General features: G+C 42.1%; 1 protein-coding gene across 10 annotated transcripts in view; it reads right to left on the bottom strand.

Moving 5' to 3' along the window:
• The window catches only part of LOC139756091 (phosphatidylcholine:ceramide cholinephosphotransferase 2-like), a 396,755-nt gene that overhangs the window by 25,821 nt on the left and 346,437 nt on the right, over positions 1-24,497 (bottom strand). For all 10 annotated transcript variants that reach the window (XM_071675131.1, XM_071675128.1, XM_071675129.1 and 7 more), the window contains 3 exons: positions 7,426-7,650; positions 3,847-3,977; positions 951-1,152 (listed from right to left, as the gene is read on the bottom strand). In XM_071675131.1, the coding sequence (XP_071531232.1) occupies positions 951-1,152; positions 3,847-3,977; positions 7,426-7,649 (557 nt within the window). In that variant the 5' untranslated portion in view covers position 7,650. The remainder of the gene's footprint in view (positions 1-950; positions 1,153-3,846; positions 3,978-7,425; positions 7,651-24,497) is intronic.

Below are 24,497 nucleotides of genomic sequence, written 5' to 3' on the forward strand. Positions count from 1 at the left end.
CATCTCTATCAACTCTATCATATGCCTTCTCCAGATCCATAAATGCTACATACAAATCCATTTGCTTTTCTAAGTATTTCTCACATACATTCTTCAAAGCAAACACCTGATCCACACATCCTCTACCACTTCTGAAACCACACTGCTCTTCCCCAATCTGATGCTCTGTACATGCCTTCACCCTCTCAATCAATACCCTCCCATATAATTTACCATATAATTTACCATATATTTTTTTTTTTTCATACTATTCGCTATTTCCCGCGATAGCGAGGTAGCGTTAAGAACAGAGGACTGGGCCTTTGAGGGAATATCCTCACCTGGCCCTCTTCTCTGTTCCTTCTTTTGGGGGAAAAAAAAAAAAAAAAAAAAAAAAAAAAAAATCACAATTTATACATGTTATGATAAAAATTTGCAATGATATAAAATGGCTCTAAAAATTACCAATTTAAAACTAAAGTTGATAATCTTGTTTGGGACACATCTATTATATTTGGGTAAATGAACAAAAATATGAGTTGAGAGCCTAATAAATTGAAAGCCACAAAGCACAGTACACGGAATACATTTAAAATATTGGTTCCAATGAAATATTAGTACAAATCTGTTAAAGAACAATTGGAAAATGTATAAATTTCCAAGGGCTCGTTATAAGCAATGATGAAATGAGTTTGTATCACATTCGATATGTTTTAGAATGGCAGCGAGTGAAAAGGCCATGACATGTTGCGGTCTAATAAGTAAATCTTACTTAAAAAAGAGCTGCATTACCAGTGAACTATGGAACCATTCTAATTTAGTGTCACCCTAAACTCTACAGTTTTTAACCCCGACACAAGTGATAACCTGCATAAACAAAGACAGAATTATACTAGCCTTCAGTATAACAAAAGTGTTTAGTACAGTGAATGAACTACATATGGAATAATTCAGTTAAAAAAGGTACTCACCTGTGTTTGTGAAAAATTATTACCATAACGCACAAATAAACAGAGATAATTATGATTATCTCTGAAACACTGAGGCCCCAATCCTGTGTGGTTATAGAATCTAAAGTAACGTCGGGTAAAGGTGCAATATCAGGCACTCTCTCGTGTGTTAATGCCAATGAGGCAGTAGTAAGAATCCAGTTGGAACACAGGAACAGGAACGCTGCAACAAAAGTCAATGCCTTAATAAACCCATAGTTAAAGGACATTTAAACTAATTGTATATTTACCCTTTCAGGTTTACACAACATGTTATTATATGAAAATCAAGTTAAATCCTTGATTACCAGTAATGCAAGGGAGGTCAAAGCACCTGGTACTTAGAATTACTGATAATGTCTTCACTATCTGGAGAGAATTTCATACTGACATTCATGGATGTAAGCCTGGTGCCAGATGGACAAAAATTTACCATTCAGCAGATTTCATGAGTCTCAATATTCTACTGGGAACTTCTGCACTTCAGTTTAAGATTTGCTCAAAGGTACTGAGCCAAATTCTGTTACTAAAACCATCATACATTACCAAGCTTACTTTCTTGAAAAAAATATTGTACAACTTGGGATGTGAGAGTATCATTAAATTCTAGGGAGAATAAAAAAATGTTTTGGAAGGAGGTAAATAAAGTGTGCAAGACAAGAGAACAAATGGGAACATCGGTCAAGGGGGCTAATGGGGAGGTAATAACAAGTAGTGGTGATGTGAGAAGGAGATGAAGTGAGTATTTTGAAGGTTTGTTGAATGTGTTAGATGATAGAGTGGCAGATATAGGGTGTTTTGGTTGAGGTGGTGTGCGAAGTGAGAGGGTCAGGGAGAATAGTTTGGTAAACAGAGAAGAGGTAGTGAAAGCTTTGTGGAAGATGAGAGCTGGCAAGTCGGCAGATTTGGATGGTATTGCAGTGGAAATTATTAAAAAAGGTGGTGACTGTGCTGTTGAGTGGTTGGTGACGATATTCAATGTATGTATGGCTCATGGTGAAGTGCCTGAGGATTGGTGGAATGCATGCATAGTGCCACTGTACAAAGGCAAAGGAGATAAAGGTGAGTATTCCTGGGAAATTATATGGGAGGGTACTGATTGAGATGGTGAAGGCATGTACAGAGCATCAGATTGGGGAAGAGCAGTATGGTTTCAGAAGTGGTAGAGGATGTGTGGATCAGGGGTTTGCTTTGAAGAATGTATGCAAGGAATACTTAGAAAAACAAATAGATTTGTATGTAGCATTTATGGATCTGGAGAAGGCATATGATAGAGATGCTCTGTGGAAGGTATTAAGAATATATGGTGTGGGAGGCAAGTTGCTAGAAGCAGAAAAGTTTTTATCGAGGATGTATGGCATGTGTATGAGTAAGGAGAGAGGAAAGTGATTGGTTCCCAGTGAATGTCAGTTTGCGACAGGGGTGCATGATGTCTCCATGGGTGTTTAATTTGTTTATGGATGGGGTTGTTAGGGAGGTGAATGCAAGAGTTTTGGAGAGAGGGGCAAGTATGCAGTCTGTTGTGGATGAGAGGGCTTGGGCAGTGAGTCAGTTGTTGTTTGCTGATGATGCAGCGCTGGTGGCTGATTCGGGTGAGAAACTGCAGAAGCTGGCAACTGAGTTTGGTAAAGTGTGTAAAAGAAGCTGAGAGTAAATGTGAATAAGAGCAAGGTTATTAGGTACAGCAGGGTTGAGGGACAAGTCAATTGGGAGGTAAGTTTGAATGGAGAAAAACTGGAGGAAGTGAAGTGTTTTAGATATCTGGGAGTGGATTTGGCAGTGGATGGAACCATGGAAAGGGAAGCGAGTCACAGGGTGGGGGAAGGGGCGAAGGTTCTGGGATCGTTGAAGAATGTGTGGAAGGTGAGAACATTATCTTGGAAAGCAAAAATGCGTATGTATGAAGGAATAGTGGTTCCAACAATGTTATATGGTTGCGAGGCATGGGCTATAGATAGGGTTGTTCGGAGGAGGGTGGATGTGTTGGAAATGAGATGTTTGAGGACAATATAAGGTGTGAGGTGGTTTGATCAAGTAAGTAATGAAAGGGTAAGAGAGATGCATGTTAATGAAAAGAGTGTGGTTGAGAGAGCAGAAGAGGGTGTGTTGAAAATGTTTGGTTACATGGAAAGAATGAGTGAGGAAAGATTGACACAGAGGATAAATGTCTCAGAGGTGGAGGAAATGAGAAGCGGGAGACCAAACTGGAGGTGGAAGGATGGAGTGAAAAAGATTTTGAGCGATCGGGGCCTGAACATGCAGGAGGGTGAAAGGCGTGCAAGGAATAGAGTGAATTGGAATGATGTGGTATACCGGGGCCGACGTGCTGTCAATGGATTGAAACAGGGCACGTGAAGCATCTGGGGTAAACCATGAAAAGTTCTGTGGAGCCTGGATGTGGAATGAGTGTGAACGAATGTGGCCTTATTTGTCTTTTCCTAGCGCTACCTCGCACACGTGCGGGGGAAGGGGAGTGTCATTTCATGTGTGTCTGGGTGGCGACAGGAATGAATAAAGGCAGCAAGTATGAATTATGTACATGTGTATATATGTATATGTCTCTATATATATGTATACAATGAGATGTATAGGTATATATATGTGCATGTGTAGACGTGTATGTATATACATGTGTATGTGGGAGGGTTGGGCCATTCTTTCGTCTGTTTCCTTGTGCTACCTCGCAAATGCAGGAGACAGTGACAAAGTATAATAAGAAAAAAAATAATAATAATTAGCAAGAGCACACAGACCTGTTTCTTTTCTTGGACTGTATGTACATATACACATTTTACCACAAGTGTTGGAAAGTCCTTCAAAAAGAAGCCCTAAATTATGTGCAGTGAGTATTAGGGGCTATAATCAAGCCATTACTTACCAAGAAAAGTCTTGAATTTCTCTTTGGGAAATCTTGGTTCATCCCTGTGTGGTGCTGGAATAGGGATTTTCACCATCCCATTACTGTTGCTGTTGTCATAGAATCCACCGCTCCCTCCCTCCTTACTAACTCTGAAAACCACAAGTAAATATTTCTTGTATCACTTATGATGTGGAGTGCTGTGATATAAATGGGACTGAATTAGGCAATATGAAGCAGCCAGAGTACACTAAGCAAAGTTCCATAGGGCCTGGTTTAGTAAAGGGGCTATGGCATCAGTGCATTAAACATGACAATGGATAAAATGGTTGTGAGCAAATAAGACCTCTTCTTTGTCTGTTCCTGTCTATACCAGGGGTCTCTGGCTTATCAAAATCTGATCTATGAACACCCATACTTACAAACAAGGTCTCAAAAACAATATCTAATACCTAGTTTGACACAAAATCACTTGATTACTCATACATACAAACTAAGGAAGTACTTAAAATGCATTTTTTTCAATGTGTCGCTTAATAAAATGTTCTCTTAACTATATCCACTTCAGAATACATCTAATTCATCACTGTAGCCAGCTATATGTATTTCCTCATATACATTTTTTTCCTTTTTTCACGTACGAACAATTCAACTTATGAAAAGGGGCAAGAACATACCCTGTTCATGACTCAGGAACCCGCTGTACCCCAAGAACATGAGAAACATCAAAAAAGTATGAATAAATAATATTTCCTGCCTCAAAAGTCCCTTCTATCTTTATAAGGTTCCTGCAGCACTCAGGGAGCTGGCCTTAGTCAATGGTTGGAACCAAAAGTCATAGAATGTTGTGATGTGTGTGCATCTATGTGTAGACTCTGCAGGGCAACCGAGTATCAAGTGCTTGGTGTCTTCTTTATATTAGTTGTATTTGTGGGCATGCAAGGTCTTGGCATATGCTGAAATGGTGTTTGTAATGTTGCAGTGATAGGTAATGTCTAGAGTGTAAAGGAAGACTTTGATTCACGTTTAAGACCGAGTTGGGAGGTTGGATGATAAGTGCTTGTTTGGTTAGTCTGGTGTGTGTGTGTTTTGTCAGTGCTAGGGGTAGGGGATCTTTAAATAATAAAAGTTACTAAAATGTGAGGCAGGGGTGCACATTTTACTTCTACTTGGAGGTTGGCAATTCATTATGGTATGGGTAGGAGAGGTCTAGGGCTATTGCACAGAATTGTGCACCCAACATGCTGAAGTAAGACTGTACAGAGAGGATCTTTACTTTGTTGTGGTGTTGTGTGTTCAAGGTTACTGAGCAGCCAGTGAATGTTGCGAGTGCACCATTACGTGTGGTTTCCAACCTTGTTATATTATGTTATTCATAAATACCCTAGGGCCAATTTCTATGAAAGAGTCCTGGCATTACCCACAGCCTCTTTTCAAATGCTCCTACAACCAAAGGCTGTGCTATTTCCAGTAGCAGGGTCAGCCTCATCAGAGGTGACATTTTACACTTTTGGTGTATTACACATGACAGCTAGAGAATGGACATGAGGAAATGAGGCCTTTTCTTTGTTCCTAGCAATACCTCACTAACATAGGAAACAGCAAGTAGGGCTGGGTAGCATCAGGAATGGATGAAGGCAAGCAAGTATGAATATGTACAAGTGTATGTATATGTGTATATTTTGAAATGTATATGTAGGTATAAGTGCGTGTAATGTATATGTAGGTATAAGTGCGTGTAAGGGCGTTTATGTATATATATGTGTATATGAGTGGATGGGCCATTCTTCATCTGATTCCTGGTGCTAACTTGCTTGACATGGGGAAACAGCAATTAAGTATAATAAATAAATTACATATGTATGTACAACCCCAGAATCCTTTTTCATGGGCTCCTGCAGTATCAAGAGTACACTCTATATAAGAGTAGGGATATGTGGTTGGCTTGGGGCTTTTTCTATCTTTTACTTTCTTTTTACGGATCTCAACATTTTACTGCCAGTTTCTCTCACTTAAAACATTTTTCTCTCTGGTATGTTTGGTATACTGTTCTGAAAATATTTTGAGTATCTCTTTTTACACAGGTTTGGGTTAATCCTCAGAGAAAAGGTCTTTCTTAATCTAGCTAGCTAGCTGAAGTAGCTCTTGCTGAAATTATTTTGCTGAATATGCCTTCACACTAGTCACAGCTTGGGATTCACACTTATGGTTCAAGACTACCTGAAAACTGTGCTGAAAGTATCAAGTTTTAGTGAAACTGGTGCTAACAATCAGTCCTTTATTCGGCAATGACAGGTATCACACATTGTATTATTTCCTCACAAGCTCCATTCTGCACTAACTTGATAATATGATAAAAAAACTATCTAGACAATACATGCTAGGACTGAAATCCTATATCTGGATTCTATTTTTTCTGACAAAGCAGGGTCAGCACTTAATACAATACTGGGATTGTCTGTATGAGATTATATGCTGCAAATGCTACCTGGCACTGGACATAGCCAAATCGGGAGGCTCATTCATGGCATATCATTCAACATCTTTGAACAGTTTATTTAAAGGTTGGGAAAAGTTAGCAAATTTTAAAAGGTTATCCCATGCAGGACACAAGTTGGCTTCTATTTTTTCTACATAACTGATTATGGTTGGCTTCTATTTACTCTCCATAACTGATCATTCCCAAACTGGGTAACATCATTTTAACTTTAATCTGTCAGTACTTTTCTGTTTGCCACTGGCACAAAAAAAAAACAAAGAGAGAGATGTCCTTTGAAATAATTTCATGGCATGGGTCCTGATAAACTTACTTTCAAGCATTCTGAGTCAGAGCATCCCTTGTTTGATTAAATGGTTGCATATAAATGGGAGGCATGGCACTATATACTGGAGAATCTCCATAAATACAACCATCTTCATATATTTTGTCTGATTTACCACTGCAGCTGATGTCCTTGCAGTCTTATCAGCTCTGGTTTGTGATGTATTAGTAATTTACTTCGTTTCATTACCATTTTGTTATAGTTAAGATTTCATTCTGTATACTGCTATGCAGAGGAATGATTCTGTCACTGTTAACAGTTTACTTCAATGACTTTAATCCTACTTGCTTTTGGGATGCCTTCACTTATACTGCCACTTTCCATTACTGTTTTTATCCTCATCTTCTACAGTTTCCTGAAGGGGGGGAGGAAATTTTTCATGATCTTTTTTTACCCCATCACTTTTGTTGTTTCAGGCATCTTCTTCATCTACTAAGTAATTTCTCAACATATTCTTTGTACATGACAGCCATCTCAAGAATAAAATTCATCCTGGGGAGCAAAATCTATATCCAAAAAGCTTCAATCAATATAGTGCTATACCATATACTTCCATGATCAAAATTAATGCATCATGATCAGTCTTCTGTTAGGTAACTCATTAAGCAAATGTCTTAACAGTTTCCTAACATTTTAAGCAAACATCATAACTGTTTTCTAAATATAATGTAAAGGTTACATGAAATAATGAAGTGAAAGTTTTTGACACGATTACTGAAGCAAGAGAGAAGGAAAAAAGTCAAAAATAGAAGAAAAGAAGAAGGGAACTGCAGCTTACCCATTAGCATTGATGTAAGGATCATGACTGGCCAAGAGGGGTTGGCGCTGGTATACGTCGTGGGTCATGTGGCAGTGATCAGAGTCATCCACCACACTGCTGGCACTACTGCTGGTGCCACTCCTGCTGTTGCTGCTTCGACAATGCTGTGTTTCACTCACCAGCCCCCCACTCTCCCCTACCGACCCATACCGGCCCCCTTCATTCCCTCCACCCAACACCATCCTGAAAGAAAGAAGTCACTGGTTACAAATGAGTCTTCAGTAAATGCAATGTGATACAGCAAAAATATTTAATAGAATTCTCTTACAAATTATATACTGCTCTGTGCTCAAATGTAGAGAAACCATATTTTAATGGCCATTCTTAAAACAAAAAACATAAATCATAAAGAAATGGAAATGCAGTAGTAACTTTTGACCATCGTTCTCAGAAATTACAGCTCAAAGGAATGACAAGACACATTTTCTAAAAATTCTGCTAATCAAGTTTCTGTTACACCACTTAAACATAATTGTCAACTGATGACACATAGTTCAATGGTAATATCATCAACCAACAATTTGATGGGGGTAATATACCCCATGCCTCCCAATTATACCCTTAACTACCATATGACTCACTTTTACGATTAATTCACCCATCACAACACGGCACTAGAGCTGCCCTTAGCCAGTGGCCTGCTAAGGGTGAGGCAGTAAAGGCTAAGAAGGGTTACTGGGGTTCACCAGTTATGGAGACTTGCTGTGGCCACCACCGAGGGAATTTCCAAAGAGAACAGGCATCGGAGATATAGAGTATAGAGAAAATTTGATGATTACCACCTGCATCTGAATTCCAAGCATAATGACCGACTAATGTCTCAATTTACCATTTATCTACTCAATTCATGAGTATTCTCATTCCACAGCTGGAAAGAATATCACATGCCTCAGTCATCCATATGTATCATCATAAAAGATGTATATTACATATATTCCCACTCTCTCCTAAGGTAAAATATCAACTAATAAAGCATTCATAAGTTTTAAAATTAAGAAACACAACACTATTACAGCATAAATTTTGGTAATAAGAAAAATATCTGAATTTTGTGAACGTAATAATTTGTTTTCTATTTATGTAAAAGTTGTGTAAAGAAATATATATGTATATATATGTATATATGTATATATGTGTATATATATGTGTATATATGTATATATATATATATATCGAGGATGTAAGGCATGTGTACGTGTAGGAAGAGAGGAAAGTGATTGGTTCTCAGTGAATGTAGGTTTGCGGCAGGGGTGTGTATGTAGCATTTATGGATCTGGAGAAGGCATATGATAGAGTTGATAGAGATGCTCTGTGGAAGGTATTAAGAATATATGGTGTGGGAGGCAAGTTGTTAGAAGCAGTGAAAAGTTTTTATCGAGGATGTAAGGCATGTGTACGTGTAGGAAGAGAGGAAAGTGATTGGTTCTCAGTGAATGTAGGTTTGCGGCAGGGGTGTGTGATGTCTCCATGGTTGTTTAATTTGTTTATGGATGGGGTTGTTAGGGAGGTGAATGCAAGAGTCCTGGAAAGAGGGGCAAGTATGAAGTCTGTTGGGGATGAGAGAGCCTGGGAAGTGAGTCAGTTGTTGTTCGCTGATGATACAGCGCTGGTGGCTGATTCATGTGAGAAACTGCAGAAGCTGGTGACTGAGTTTGGTAAAGTGTGTGGAAGAAGAAAGTTAAGAGTAAATGTGAATAAGAGCAAGGTTATTAGGTACAGTAGGGTTGAGGGTCAAGTCAATTGGGAGGTAAGTTTGAATGGAGAAAAACTGGAGGAAGTGAAGTGTTTTAGATATCTGGGAGTGGATCTGTCAGCGGATGGAACCATGGAAGCGGAAGTGGATCATAGGGTGGGGGAGGGGGCGAAAATTTTGGGAGCCTTGAAAAATGTGTGGAAGTCGAGAACATTATCTCGGAAAGCAAAAATGGGTATGTTTGAAGGAATAGTGGTTCCAACAATGTTGTATGGTTGCGAGGCGTGGGCTATGGATAGAGTTGTGCGCAGGAGGATGGATGTGCTGGAAATGAGATGTTTGAGGACAATGTGTGGTGTGAGGTGGTTTGATCGAGTAAGTAACGTAAGGGTAAGAGAGATGTGTGGAAATAAAAAGAGCGTGGTTGAGAGAGCAGAAGAGGGTGTTTTGAAATGGTTTGGGCACATGGAGAGAATGAGTGAGGAAAGATTGACCAAGAGGATATATGTGTCGGAGGTGGAGGGAACGAGGAGAAGAGGGAGACCAAATTGGAGGTGGAAAGATGGAGTGAAAAAGATTTTGTGTGATCGGGGCCTGAACATGCAGGAGGGTGTAAGGAGGGCAAGGAATAGAGTGAATTGGAGCGATGTGGTATACAGGGGTGGACGTGCTGTCAGTGGAGTGAATCAAGGCATGTGAGGCGTCTGGGGTGGACCATGGAAAGCTGTGTAGGTATGTATACACGTGTGTGGACATGTGTATGTACATGTGTATGGGGGGGGGGTTGGGCCATTTCTTTCGTCTGTTTCCTTGCGCTACCTCGCAGACGCGGGAGACAGCGACAAAGTATAAAAAAAAAAAAAAAAAAAATATATATATATATATATATATGTATATGTGTGTATATATATGTATATATATGTATATATGTATATATGTGTATATATATGTGTATATATGTATATATATATATATATATCGAGGATGTAAGGCATGTGTACGTGTAGGAAGAGAGGAAAGTGATTGGTTCTCAGTGAATGTAGGTTTGCGGCAGGGGTGTGTGATGTCTCCACGGTTGTTTAATTTGTTTATGGATGGGGTTGTTAGGGAGGTGAATGCAAGAGTTTTGGAAAGAGGGGCAAGTATGAAGTCTGTTGGGGATGAGAGAGCTTGGGAAGTGAGTCAGTTGTTGTTTGCTGATGATACAGCGCTGGTGGCTGACTCATGTGAGAAACTGCAGAAGCTGGTGACTGAGTTTAGTAAAGTGTGTGAAAGAAGAAAGTTAAGAGTAAATGTGAATAAGAGCAAGGTAATTAGGTACAGTAGGGTTGAGGGTCAAGTCAATTGGGAGGTAAGTTTGAATGGAGAAAAACTGGAGGAAGTAAAGTGTTTTAGATATCTGGGAGTGGATCTGGCAGCGGATAGAACCATGGAAGCGGAAGTGGATCATGGGGTGGGGGAGGGGGCGAAAATTCTGGGAGCCTTGAAGAATGTGTGGAAGTCGAGAACATTATCTCGGAAAGCAAAAATGGGTATGTTTGAAGGAATAGTGGTTCCAAAAATGTTGTATGGTTGCGAGGCGTGGGCTATGGATAGAGTTGTGCGCAGGAGGATGGATGTGCTGGAAATGAGATGTTTGAGGACAATGTGTGGTGTGAGGTGGTTTGATCGAATAAGTAACGTAAGGGTAAGAGAGATGTGTGGAAATAGAAAGAGCGTGGTTGAGAGAGCAGAAGAGGGTGTTTTGAAATGGTTTGGGCACATGGAGAGAATGAGTGAGGAAAGATTGACCAAGAGGATATATGTGTCGGAGGTGGAGGGAACGAGGAGAAGTGGGAGACCAGATTGGAGGTGGAAAGATGGAGTGAAAAAGATTTTGTGTGATCGGGGCCTGAACATGCAGGAGGGTGAAAGGAGGGCAAGGAATAGAGTGAATTGGATCGATGTAGTATACAGGCGTTGACGTGCTGTCAGTGGATTGAATCAGGGCATGTGAAGTGTCTGGGGTAAACCATGGAAAGCTGTGTAGGTATGTATATTTGCGTGTGTGGACGTATGTATATACATGTGTATGGGGGTGGGTTGGGCCATTTCTTTCGTCTGTTTCCTTGCGCTACCTCGCAAACGCGGGAGACAGCGACAAAGCAAAAAAAAAAAAAAAAAAAAAAAAAAAAACTTAAGAGAACAAATGTGTGTAGCATAATTAATCTATATAGATCAAAATAAACACCTGAAAGGTAAATGTGTAGTGTGCACTATGCTTAGGTATACAGGAATTCCTACACTTAGGAGCATCTGACCTACAAATACCCTTACTTATGAACATGCTAAAAAAAAAAAAAAAAAAAAATCCTAGTCTATCTACCTCTTTATATATCTCCAATGCCCATTCCCTCCAGTAACTCCCTCAAGGGGGTGGCCAAGGCAATTGTCTCTCCATAACATTAACTACAGTGCCGCTTCTTAGCCTTTAATGCCTTACCCTTAACAGGCCACCGGCAGAGGGCAACTCTAGCAAAATGTTTCCAGAGGCTCCTTCCTTAACATTCCTACTGTGTACTATCAAATGTTCCTGCCTAAAGTTTCAAGCTACTAATTCTGTCTAATGCTCTAACTTAATGTTCCTACCTACTACTTCTACCCAATGCTCTTGCCTAATGTTCTACGGTGTACTTCTACCAAATGTTCCTGCCTAAAGTTTCAACCTACTAATTCTATAATATGTTCTAACTTAATGTTCCTACCTACTACTTCTATTCATTGCTCCTACCTTCTTGCCAAAAGGCAGGGTGAGTGCTAGCACTCATCTCAGGAAAAGCTAGAGTTATAACAACTGAGTTGTGTGAATTAAATGCTTTAATTCAAGTGGAGAATATATACTGTTGGAAAAAATGTCAGCAGACCATATGTGGGTGAAGCAGAAAGAATAGACAGCTACCTGGGTCTAACAATTCCAAATTTTACAAAGTAACTTAAAAACTCTAAACAGGAAGATGGATTTCCTAGAATCAACCGAAATATATACAGCAGACTATGGTGATCCTTGATATCAGGCACTCCTCATTGCACTAAATTATGAAAAATATCGTAAGATCAAACATACAAAATTCATATATCCAATTTTCTAAATTTCAAGGGAATTTTCTTAAGGTGAAAGGCATGCCAAGATGGAACTGAATAGAGTTCAGGGAATGACTAAGGGCCTAAAATAAAATAACTGGAGTGGGAGAGGCATTCACAGCTAATGAAACAACAAGTGTGGGGGAAGGCATGACACAGAATTAATGAAGCTGGAGCAGGGTGGCGTCAGGCAAATGTTATGATGACAGAGCACAACTCTGGGTGGCTAAGAAAATGCTGAGGTAGATGTGGATCTTGAAGACAATCAAGGAGAGGGTTGCAACCACCAGGGTTGGGGACAGGATTAAGGAGATTGAAGAGGGTGCAGATGGTAAAGATAAGGCAAGTGTGAGGCATGAGTAACAACTATGACAAAAAAAAAGAGCAAAGCAAATATAATATAAGGATTGAGGTCTGTAGTGATGGAGTGGGGAGACAGGTGAGGTTCAGCACGCTAGGATGTAGCCAGCAGTGATGATGGTACCAGGTATGGGTGTGGTTATTGTCAGCTGGGAGTGTTCAGTGATGATACCAGAGGGAGAGGCAGAATTAAGTGTGAGCTCAGTGTAGTTAAGAGTGACCGTACAAGGAAGAGATAGTAGCATGCAGTAATGGAAGGCAAATGAAGACGTAATATATAAAACATCCGACACTTCACATTTTCAGTTTCCTTGTGGTCTTACCAGCATACACACACACACACACACACACACACATATATATATATATATTATATATATATATATATATATATATATATATATATATATATATATATATATTATTATCATTATTACGATACTTAGCCACTGTCTCCCGCGTTAGTGAGGTAGCGCAAGGAAACGGACAAAAGAATGACCCAACCCACCCACATGCACGAGTATATACATAACACTCACACACGCACATATACATTCCTATACATTTTCAACGTATACATACATATATATATATATATATACAGACATATACATATATACACATGTACATATTCATACTTGATGCCTTCATCCATTCCAGTCACCACCACACCACACATGAAATGACAATCCCCTCCCCCCATGTGCGCACGAGGTAGCACTAGGAAAAGACAACAAAGGCCACATTCTTTCACAGTTTCTAGCTGTCATGTGTAATGCACTGAAACCACAGCTCCCTTCCCACATTTAGGCCCCACAAAACTTTCCATGGTTTACCCCAGATGCTTCGCATGCCCTGGTTCAATCCAATGACAGCATGTCGACCCTGGTATACCGCATCGTTCCAATTCATTCTATTCCTTGCATGCCTTTCACCCTCCTGTATGTTCAGGCCCCGAATGCTCAAAATCTTTTTCACTCCATCCTTCCACCTCCAATTTGGTCTCCCACTTCTCAATCCCTCCATCTCTGACACATATATCCTCTTTGTCAATGTTTCCTCACTCATTCTCTCCATGTGACCAAACCATTTCAATACATCCCCTTCTGCTCTCTCAACCACACACTTTCTATTTCCACACCTCTCTTACCCTTTCATTACTTACTCGATCAAACCGCCTCACACCACATATTGTCCTCCGACATTTCACTTTTAACACATCCACCCTCCTCCACACAACTCTATTGCCCATGCCTCGCACCCATATAACATTGATGGAACAATTATTCCTTCAAACATGCCCATTTTTGCTCTCGGAGATAACAGTCTCGCCTTCCACACATTCTTCAACTCTCCCAGAACCTTCGCCCCCTCCCCCATTCTGGGACTCACTTCAGCTTCCATGGTTCTATCCACTGCTAAATCCACTCCCAGATACCTAAAACACTTCACTTCCTCCAGTTTTTCTCTATTCAAACTTCCCTTCATTTGTTCATGCAGTCCAGAATTCGCACAGATGAGTTTGAAAATATATGTATATTAGCAGATCCCAGTAAAAGTATCCTAAATCTTACATTGATAAAAATCTTAATTTGGAAAAGGAATTATCTTTTAGAGTTAACCCTTAGCCACCACATACCAAAAATATTTAAGTTTGCTATTCAGTGATAATTTTACTTTAGTTCCCCATCTACTCATAACCTAAAATGTAAATGAAGCCTTCAGCAATACCAATTATCACTGTTGACAATATTCTGATCCATTTTTTTTTACTTGCCAGAAATTTCAGCGAGCAATGTTTGCAGAATACCTTGCAAAAAGCTATACTATGTATTTTATAAGAATCAACAAATCCCGTATTAGGGCAGACCAAGTTTCCAGTGCCTTTATTCAAGTTATAAATACCGATCACTGTGGTGACTGGATCCAGTGCTACTTCAGTTAAAACTTTTAATTCAATCCTATCATTTTCTCTTGTTAAAACACACGTATGAACTATAACACATGTATATTAATGAAGGTGTTCCTAAGTCATATTATCTTCTCTTGCTAAAACACACTATGAGCAGGGGAGCAAGTTTAGTACAACCCTAGCCATACCATGCGTACATACTGACCACTTGGCCAACACATAAGAGGCATCACTACCATGTTTGAGACTACTCACGACACTTTAAGATATTGCTCTCATTTCCTAAAGACAAGGCAGGAATCTCTACATCTGGTCCACTGAGATGGAGTGGAGGAGGGGAGGTCGCTGCCTGGGGTCAGTCGAAGTGGTCAAGATCATTTTCAAGTCCCACACAATCCTAATCAACGTAAATCGAAAACTTCCGTCCATAAATGTCAAAATCATAGTCTATCCTGTAACTATATATCATGTGTTTGATGTATCAGAGACCTGCCTCTCACCAACACCCATGACGGGGGAGGAGGAGGTGGACACACTACGGGTCCCTGGCCCTCACCGGTCACCCTCATGTGTCGATGTATTGTACCCACTGTACGCTCTACACCTGCCACCACCTCACCCTTTACTTGTGACCTTCACCCATCCATACTCACTCTGAGGTTCTTTGTCAACGTATAGGGAGACCTTAAATATCTTGTAAACATTTAAACCCGTCATCTCATCATTACGTAATACGTGACATGCATTTTGCTTCGTTTATGAGCTCATGTTCTCCTAGTTTGGAACACCCTTCGGCTATGTTGGAGAGAGAGAGAGAGAGAGAGAGAGAGAGAGAGAGAGAGAGAGAGAGAGAGAGAGAGAGAGAGAGAGAGAGAGAGAGAGAGAGAGAGAGATGCTTGACCCAGGGCCCCATGATAGTTTTTGATGCCCTTCCCGTTCAAACTATCGATGCTGGGCATCTCAATAACACGTCACTCACTGAAGTTTTGCGACGTCCGATGAACCTGGGTTCATTGTAACCAAAATTCATCTATGGCGTTTCCCTGGCCGAGAGTGTGGGAGAGTGGCGGTCAACAAACTCGCACGGTGGGACCCATAGAACAGTTTTTTACTCGTTCAACAGACCAAGCTGGACAATACAGCCCGTAATCACAGTGGTACGACTTGGAATAAAATGGCTCGACCTCTGACGTTTATCATCCCCAAAGGTCGTTCGCTGACTTTCACTTCATTGCTTGCTGGCAGTAAGTGTCGCTCCTCATTATATTTTCCCCACGACAAAAATACAGCCTAACCCTTCAGCATGATATTAGTCGACGATATTACTGTGGTCGGGAAAGAACGAAAAGACAGAAATGTCAAAACGATCGCTTACTTTACGATAACTTACTTTCTCATGAACGTAAGAACAAATGAACATCCCTGGGACCTACTGGCTCGGGTGGCTGTAAAAGGAAACGCCTAATCTTTTTTTTTTTTTTTCTAACCCAGCTGCTCAAGTCGTGTACTTGTCTCACGCGTATGTCCAAACCTTCCTTCTCCCAGTGTTTGCCTTTAACCACTTCTCCGAATCCGTACGCTAGCACAGGGCGTCAGAAGAATCTAGTCTTTCATTCTATTTCACTGGTCTAGACTGAGAATGGGGAATATCTAAAGCTCAAATTCCCGAGAGTGGACTTTTTTTTTTCTTCTTTCAAGCGTGTGAAACGCCCGCGAGCATGATGGACAGCCTATCTCACATGGCTCATACTTCCACGGCCGAGGATGAACCAGGGAGGCAGCGTGAGTACGTGCACGTATATCATCTATTCCCGTCAAGGAACACACATGCTTGCTGGAATGATGGTAAACGTGTGTGTGACGCCCCTGACGTGCTCATGAGATGATCAGAGACGAGGCCATATGATCAGTGACGAGGCCATGTGATCAGAGACGAGGCCATCTGATCAGTGACGAGGCCATGTGATCCGGAACGAGGTCATGTGATTCGGAACGAGGCCATGTGATCAGTGACGTGGTCATGTGGTCCGGAATGAGGCCATATGATCAGTGACGTGGTCATGTGATCCGGAATGAGACCATGTGATCAGTGACGTGATCATGTGATCCGGAACGAGGCCATGTGCTCAGTGACGTGGTCATGTGATCCGGAACGAGGCCATGTGATCAGTGACGTGGTCATGTGGTCCGGAATGAGGCTATATGATCAGTGACGTGGTCATGTGATCCGGAATGAGACCATGTGATCAGTGACGTGGTCATGTGATCCGGAATGAGACCATGTGATCAGTGACGTGGTCATGTGATCCGGATCGAGGCCATGTGATCCGGAAAGAGGCCATGTGATCAGTGAAGGCGCGGTTACACGATCAATAATTTACGGCAATACTGCCCAGCAACCCTATAGGTCAATATTGCCAGCCATACATGAGCTACATCGAGCAAGTATGGCCCATGTATTGATCAATATTGCCAGCCATATGTAGGAAGGGAAAATGCGTCTTGACACGTGACGTGCACTGACGTGGGGTATGGGCAAGATGGAAAATACAACACTAGTGACCAGTTAAGTGCTAATATACATGTCGTCAGCACAGACCGAGCCAGAGACAAAGTGTGTGTGTGTGTGTGTGTGTGTGTGTGTGTGAGTCACACAAAAAAAATTCTGAAACAAATATTCGTCTTAAATTGTAATTCTCCACACACAAGAGCTGGATCACAAGATCGCCTTTCCCGCGTCAGCGAAGTAGCGTTAAGAAGCGAGGGCTGAGCCTTTAAGGGAATATCCTCCCTTGGCCCCCTTCTCTGTTCCTCCTTTTGGAAAATCAAAAACGAGAGGGGAGGATTTCCAATCCCCTCCCCGTTCCCTCCTCTTTTAGTCGCCTTCTACGACACGCAGGGAATACGTGGGAAGTATTCTTTCTCCCCTATCTCCAAGGACAATTATATATATATATATATATATATATATATATATATATATATATTCTTTTTCTTTCAAACTATTATATATATATATATATATATATATATATATGCGGCAGCAAAATATAACCCAAGATCCCTTTTTCGGGAGTTCAACCTTCAACATCCCCCCCCCAGCCTTGGGGGGAGACAGCCCCGCACGTTCAGTGTAAACAGAATGGTCGTGTTGCTCCACCGTGACGACAACACTGCACCAATCATGGTCACTGGCAATATTTTCCCTCGTCGTCAGCATTTCCCACGGCAATGTTGCCTCATAATGCTGGCTTGCTCGATTGCTCTCGCTCGTGTAACACCCCCCCCCCCTCCCCCAGCGCGCCTTAAGGCGTGCTCATGTGATCCGTGACGTGGCTCGTGTGATCAGGAACGTGGTCATGTGATCAGTAATGTTTTCATGTGATACGGAACGTGGCCATGTGATCAGTAACGTGGTCATGTGATACGGGACGTGGCGATGAGATCAGTAACGTGGTCATGTGATCAGTAACGTCCTCATGTGATACGGGACGTGGCCATGTGATCAGTAATGTCCTCATGTGATACCTGGACGTGGCCATGTGATCACCAACGTGGTCATGTGATCCAGAACGTGGTCATATGATCCAGAACGTGGTCATGTGATACCTGGACGTGGCCATGTGATCAGTAACGTCCTCATGTGATACCTGGACGTGGCCATGTGATCACCAACGTGGTCATGTGACCATGTGATCAACGTGGTCATGTGATCCAGAACGTGGTCATGTGATACCTGGACGTGGCCATGTGATCACCAACGTGGTCATGATACCTGGACGTGGCCATGTGATCCAGAACGTGGTCATGTGATACCTGGACGTGGCCATGTGATCACCAACGTGGTCATGTGATCCAGAACGTGGTCATGTGATCCAGAACGTGGCCATGTGATCACCAACGTGGTCATCTCTCATGGTTGTGACCACGAGAGACAAGGAGCCACGCCTCCCACCCACCTCCTCCCCCAAAGAACATTATGACGGGGCTGTTCTCACCAGATCATGTCAAAAGCACCGTTCACTGCTATGGCCCCGGTGCTTCCCCGTCCTCACAATAATTACATTCTGACGACCTTCACCAAATCTGTGGTAACCTAAGCAACTGAAAACAAAAACAAAAGCCTTTATCAGTGATAAGAGGCCATAGAAGAGGCATTCTGTATGGGGGGGAGGTACACACACACACTCTCCCTTACAGAATGCCTCTCAAAACCCCCCCTACCCCTTACTCAACAACCCCTTGAGCAGGACGGTGCGAACCCTTGGGTCTGGTGGACTTGCTGGCTTCTGGACTCTCAGTCCTCCGGGTGGAGGCCATCATGGCCCCAAGGGTCGTACCGTCACGTTCCACGTAGTAATCCCACAAACTGTCACGCCCCGAAGACCTTCTCAGTGACCACGATTCACCACTTTACCATGCACTCCTCTGAACCTTGTACTGCTCCCTTACCGCTACCACAAGTGTGTATATATATATTGTCTATGTGCGTATCTTAGCGTTTATGTATATATGTATGTGTATGTGAGTAGTGGATAGGCCATTCTTCATTTGTTTCCTAGCGCTACCTCGCTGACGCTTAAAACAATGATCATGCATAATAATCATAATACTAATAATATATATATATATATATATATATATATATATATATATATATATATATATATATATATATATAGTCCTCTGTTCTTAACGCTACCTCGCTAACGCGGGAAATGGCGAATAGTTTAAAAGAAAAGAAATATATATATATATATATATATATATATATATATATATATATATATATATATATATATATATAAACATTAGTGCAAGTGGAACGTCTTTCCTTTGAAATGTATCCGTCTATAAACATCTTTTTTTTTTCCAACGTCTTCTTGCGTAGCAGCCACCATGACGCTGGGTAAGACACGCCCTAATTTTGGCCACCTGGGATGGAAGGTATGACGGCGCCTCAACGCGTGGAAATAATGGTGGAAGAAGAAAAGGGAAAATGAAGGAAGAGTATACCAAGGCTTGGCTTGTTAACGTGCCACGCATGGCACGGGCTACCTGTGTTATGACCGCTGGTTATCTAGATGTCCGTGTGTGTGTGTGTGTGTGTGTGTGTGTGTGTGTGTGTGTTATCATCAGCCGTGGACGCTTTATCAACCAATGTTTGGAACGTTGGAGTCGCCGATGTCTAGATTTGCATCAACTGCTGCAATTCCTCGTCAGCCTTCGACTGTATTAAAGACGTACATACATCATCCATATAACATTATACCTACGAATATGAAGAGACTTGCAAATGAATACCGAGAATGACTTACAAAGTCGCATGCGATTCAAAAACCTGTTGCACAAAGAAATGAACCGACCCGGGACGTTCCCTCGGGCTGCGCCGTCAAAATCGATGGCTGTGGGCATGCCCCCGCGCTCGCTCTCTGCCATTCGACCAAGTCAAACACCATACGGGGATGCAAGGGGAAGTGGGCGCGTCATACTCCGTCAGCCGTGGCACAGGTGATGATCATCGCCCGTGATGCACGCAGGGAAAGAGCGAGCAGCGAACGCCACCCCACCCCTGTGTCATGTGTGTGTGTGTGTGTGTGTGTGTGTGTGTGTGTGTGTGTGTGTGTCATGTGTGTGTGTGTGCACCTGCAAACAGAGCCAGTGAATCATCAACAGCTGCAGCAGCAACATGACAACATGCCACACACGCTCGGGAGAGAGAGAGAGAGAGAGAGAGAGAGAGAGAGAGAGAGAGAGAGAGAGAGAGAGAGAGAGAGAGAGAGAGAGAGAGAGGAGCATGTAACACTCTTGATCATGTCTCCCGGACAGACAACGACGGGATTCGATTCCTGGGTAAAAGATTGGAAGGGCCAAGCTTGGACCTTGGATCCTCTACGGGTCATATCGAAGGCTATATAGAGAGGTCGTCATACCCCCTCAAAAAAAAAAAAAAAAATCCAAGTCGTGTTCAAGAGCCTCACCACTATGTTTGAAGGAGGTCGTACCGTCGTGCCAGCGCTGGGGTGGCAAGGCCATGGTCAAAAGGATTGACGAGAGCATAAAACATCACAGCATGCCATCTCTAACAGGAACCAGCACACAGTTCACAATGGTTCTACCACTATCGTACCGTCTGTGAAGCTTTCCAAACTGCCCGTCTTATAACCACAGCGAAGAGCAATGCTGTTAACCCTATAAAGTATACCCACTCACTATCCACAGGGAGCTTGGAACGCCAATGTAAAATCCCTAACCCTTTACTAATCGCTGTACAAGAGTCTCAAGTGTTACTTTTCTATCCAATTCACCTAAACTGATAACTGAAACAAATCTCTGAACAGTATTCCTCCCCAGTTTCCACCAAAACGCTTAAGAAAAAAAGCATAACAGGTGACATATGGGTACTTAAAAAATACATGCTACTCTTCCCATTTTACATGGTTATCTCTTGGAAAAAAAATATCGTCGAAAGGAACTCCCGCATTTACATAAATTTCTTTTACGAATGTAAGAAAGATGACTGGGACTTCTCCCCAATTTACTAATGTATGTAATGTAGTGCTATGGTTAATTATCAAAAATACGGTAGCTCTTTACTGAAAGAAAAATAAAAGTGGTATTCTCCCAAATTTACATAAATGGCTAATGAAAAAAAAAACTTACAGAAACATAAATGCCAACTGTATACACATCATTGCCAAAAAAAAAATAGACGTCTACTTCACCTCAAGGTATATCTTTAACCGAAAGCAATGTTTAACAGACATACTAAACGAAAACAAAGATATTAAAATATTTAACTGAAAATCGGGCAGTCTGGTAACACTAGACAAACAAAAATAAAAAATGCAATACACGAAGGTTACTTCTCCCTCCCCCCATCTCCCTCTCAATCTTAAGCTCTAAGGGAACCGTGTGGGTCAACTGTACACTCTCACCTAGAGTGCACAACGCTCTTGTTTGTTAGCACACGCTCATACTAAAAAAAACAGCAAAACACAAACAAAAAAAAAAGAATTCAGTGATGCATTCTGATTATAACCTCCCCCTTTTCCTAAAACAAACACACAATATATATATATATATATATATATATATATATATATATATATATATATATATATATATATATATACTTGATCGCCATTTTTCGTGTCAGCAACGTAGCACCAAAAACAAAGGAAGAAAGGACATTTCCTTACATTCATTCTCCAGCTGTCATGTGCAATGCACCGAGACCACAGACCTTTCCATGGTTTACCCCGGACGTTTCACATGCCCTGGTTCAGTCCACTGACTACACGTCGTCCTCCATATACCCCATCGTTCCAATTCGTTCCATCCCGCGCAGAGAGTGAGTTTGCCACTTAGAATACAAGGACAGCGCGCAGCGCTCACCGCAAGAAAATATTGAGTTACGAAGGAAGAGTCATGCGTTACACAGGTTGGTAAGTGCCAAGTGAATCGCTGAGACTTTATCGAGAGAGAGAGAGAGAGAGAGAGAGAGAGAGAGAGAGAGAGAGAGAGAGAGAGAGAGAGAGAGAGAGAGAGAGAGACTTTCGACATTTTTTTTTGTGTAAAAAGGCAGGAGCCGGGCACGTAGCGCTCACCGCACCAAAATCTAGTTACAATGAACGTGTGGTGCGAGGTGCGTGCTGTTAAGTAGGAGATGGGGGGAGGGAAGATTGTGTGCCCACTTGTGTGGGGGAGGCAATAGAGAACAGACAGCAACCTACGCAGAAAAAAAATAGAAAAAAGAGTGAAACTTGACAGCCAATGAAGTGCTGGCTCACGGCACAGCCGTCTCTACATAAGCTAACATCCAGGTGGGTAGTACCGGTAATGAGAGAGAGAGAGAGAGAGAGAGAGAGAGAGAGAGAGAGAGAGAGAGAGAGAGAGAAACGTGCACATCAGCCTTCTCTCCATTTCAAACTCTCTCTCTTCCCTGTCCCACTTTTTTCCTCTCCTCTCCGCATCCCATTAAAAAAAAAGTTACAGAAAACGGTCTACAGAAACATGACTGACTAAAATAAATATATTAAACCCTTTAGAGTTTTCCCCAAACACATTAAACCCTTACAGTCTCCATAATTGCAGTACGTGTTTAACCAAACTGGTAAGGAAAAAAAGAAATAAACAGAAGACCAAGATCTGATAAATATATGCCAAAAGTAACTCAAACGAGTTTTATTACGTACACGGCAACATCGAGCTGCGTTGACAAACTTACCCAGCCACCCACAAACTTTTTAAACTCTTTACGTGACCTCTTTAGCGTCAGATTCCTAATCACTTTAATCTTGACATACTATCCATTAGCATATACGACCCAACTGGTAAAATTTCAAAAGAACACTACCAAAGTCTTTGGGGGGAATACACATTAAAAGTCACATTCCGTTTTGTACGATAATATTGCTTTACCGAGATCACACAGGTGGTGGGAGGTGGGGTGAACAAGTGCAAGGAGCTTAAGAGTTTACTGATACCCTGCCGCTATCTTTCCTTATCTGTTACTTTCCACCTATTGGGTTGAGCGGGCATATGGCGACCCACGAGATGGCAACAGCGTTTGGGGAGGGAGGGAGGGAGGGAGGAGAGAGGAGTGAGGGGGAGACACGTGACCACACGTCGGCCTCGCAGACGCCAGCTGTAGCCGCCACCGCTGCTGCTGCTCACGCCACACCTTGCTGCCAACTTTCACCATCCCTAACGGAACGAAAGATTCCCGGAATTCACAGAGAAAAAGGATGTATAAGTTAGGATCGCGGGAACGAGTCTAACACTTAACATGGCCGCCGAGAGGCACCAGCTGACGCCTAGCTAGCCATCATGGAAGAGGGAACAAGTGAATGTGGGTTAGCTTGGAACCTCGGGAGTTTACTCGAACACTCGACAGCGGTTATCAAAACTGTAAATACAAGTCACCAATTTTCAAGAACAAATTATTTTATAACTAATACACAACCTTGTAACTGACATAAATACTGACAGTGCTTGACTAGGGTTAATCTAACGAGTTTTAATGAACCCCACGATCGTAGCCCGCTTTTCTTGCTTGCCCCAGTTTTCGAACAGCGCCTCATGCTCTCGTATCTCTTGAACTGAGACGTGAATATTTATTCATGTCACTGTTGTTCACAGACAACGACGCACTCACACCGGCCTAAAAAAAAAAAAGGAGGGGGAAGGGGGGGAAGAAAGTGCTTGATGGCTCGCGAAGCACAGTTAACCGTTCGTGTCTCAATTATACAGCTTGTTATACCGGTTTTCCTAATAATTCATCATTATACAGCGAATACCGGTTTTCCTAATAATTCATCATTATATAGCGAATACCGGTTTTCCTAATGAATATTTCATTCATAGATTGCGTTTCTGTAAACTGTCATTCTGCAATCTTATAATTACTGCTGTGAGAGGCCCCCGCCCCCCCACACACACCACAAGGGTAAAAATAGGGGGTCTTTTTCAAACACGTTCCCCCGACACTCTCAAACAACTCCACGTCATCACAACTCGAGACCATTACAACACGTCATAACTCGAGGCCATTATGATAAGTCATCCTCATGGGTTGTTAGCGTCGTAGTCCTGGGTGTTGTGTTCGAGCTCGGAGGTCGTGCATGGGGATGGCACCTTCATGCTCAAAAAAGTCGGTCGTCCTCAGGGAAGGGTGCGTCGTCACGTTCAAAAGGTCGTCCTCAGGGGGTGTGCGTCGTCACGTTCATAGGTCGTCCTCAAGGGTATAAATCATGCTTAAAAGGTCGTCCTCAAGGGTTGCACCGTCACGCTCGCTCAAGGCTCGGGCTTTGAGGATGTTGCAGTCACGCTCAAGGGCGTTGATTAACGTCTTGTCCAAATGGTCGTGCTCGAGGGTTGCACTGCCACGCTCAAAAGTACTGCTCAAGCGTTGCAAGGTCGCGCTCAAGAATCGTTCCGTGT

This window comes from Panulirus ornatus, chromosome 20, assembly GCF_036320965.1.
Source record: "Panulirus ornatus isolate Po-2019 chromosome 20, ASM3632096v1, whole genome shotgun sequence".
Taxonomy (NCBI): domain Eukaryota; kingdom Metazoa; phylum Arthropoda; class Malacostraca; order Decapoda; family Palinuridae; genus Panulirus; species Panulirus ornatus.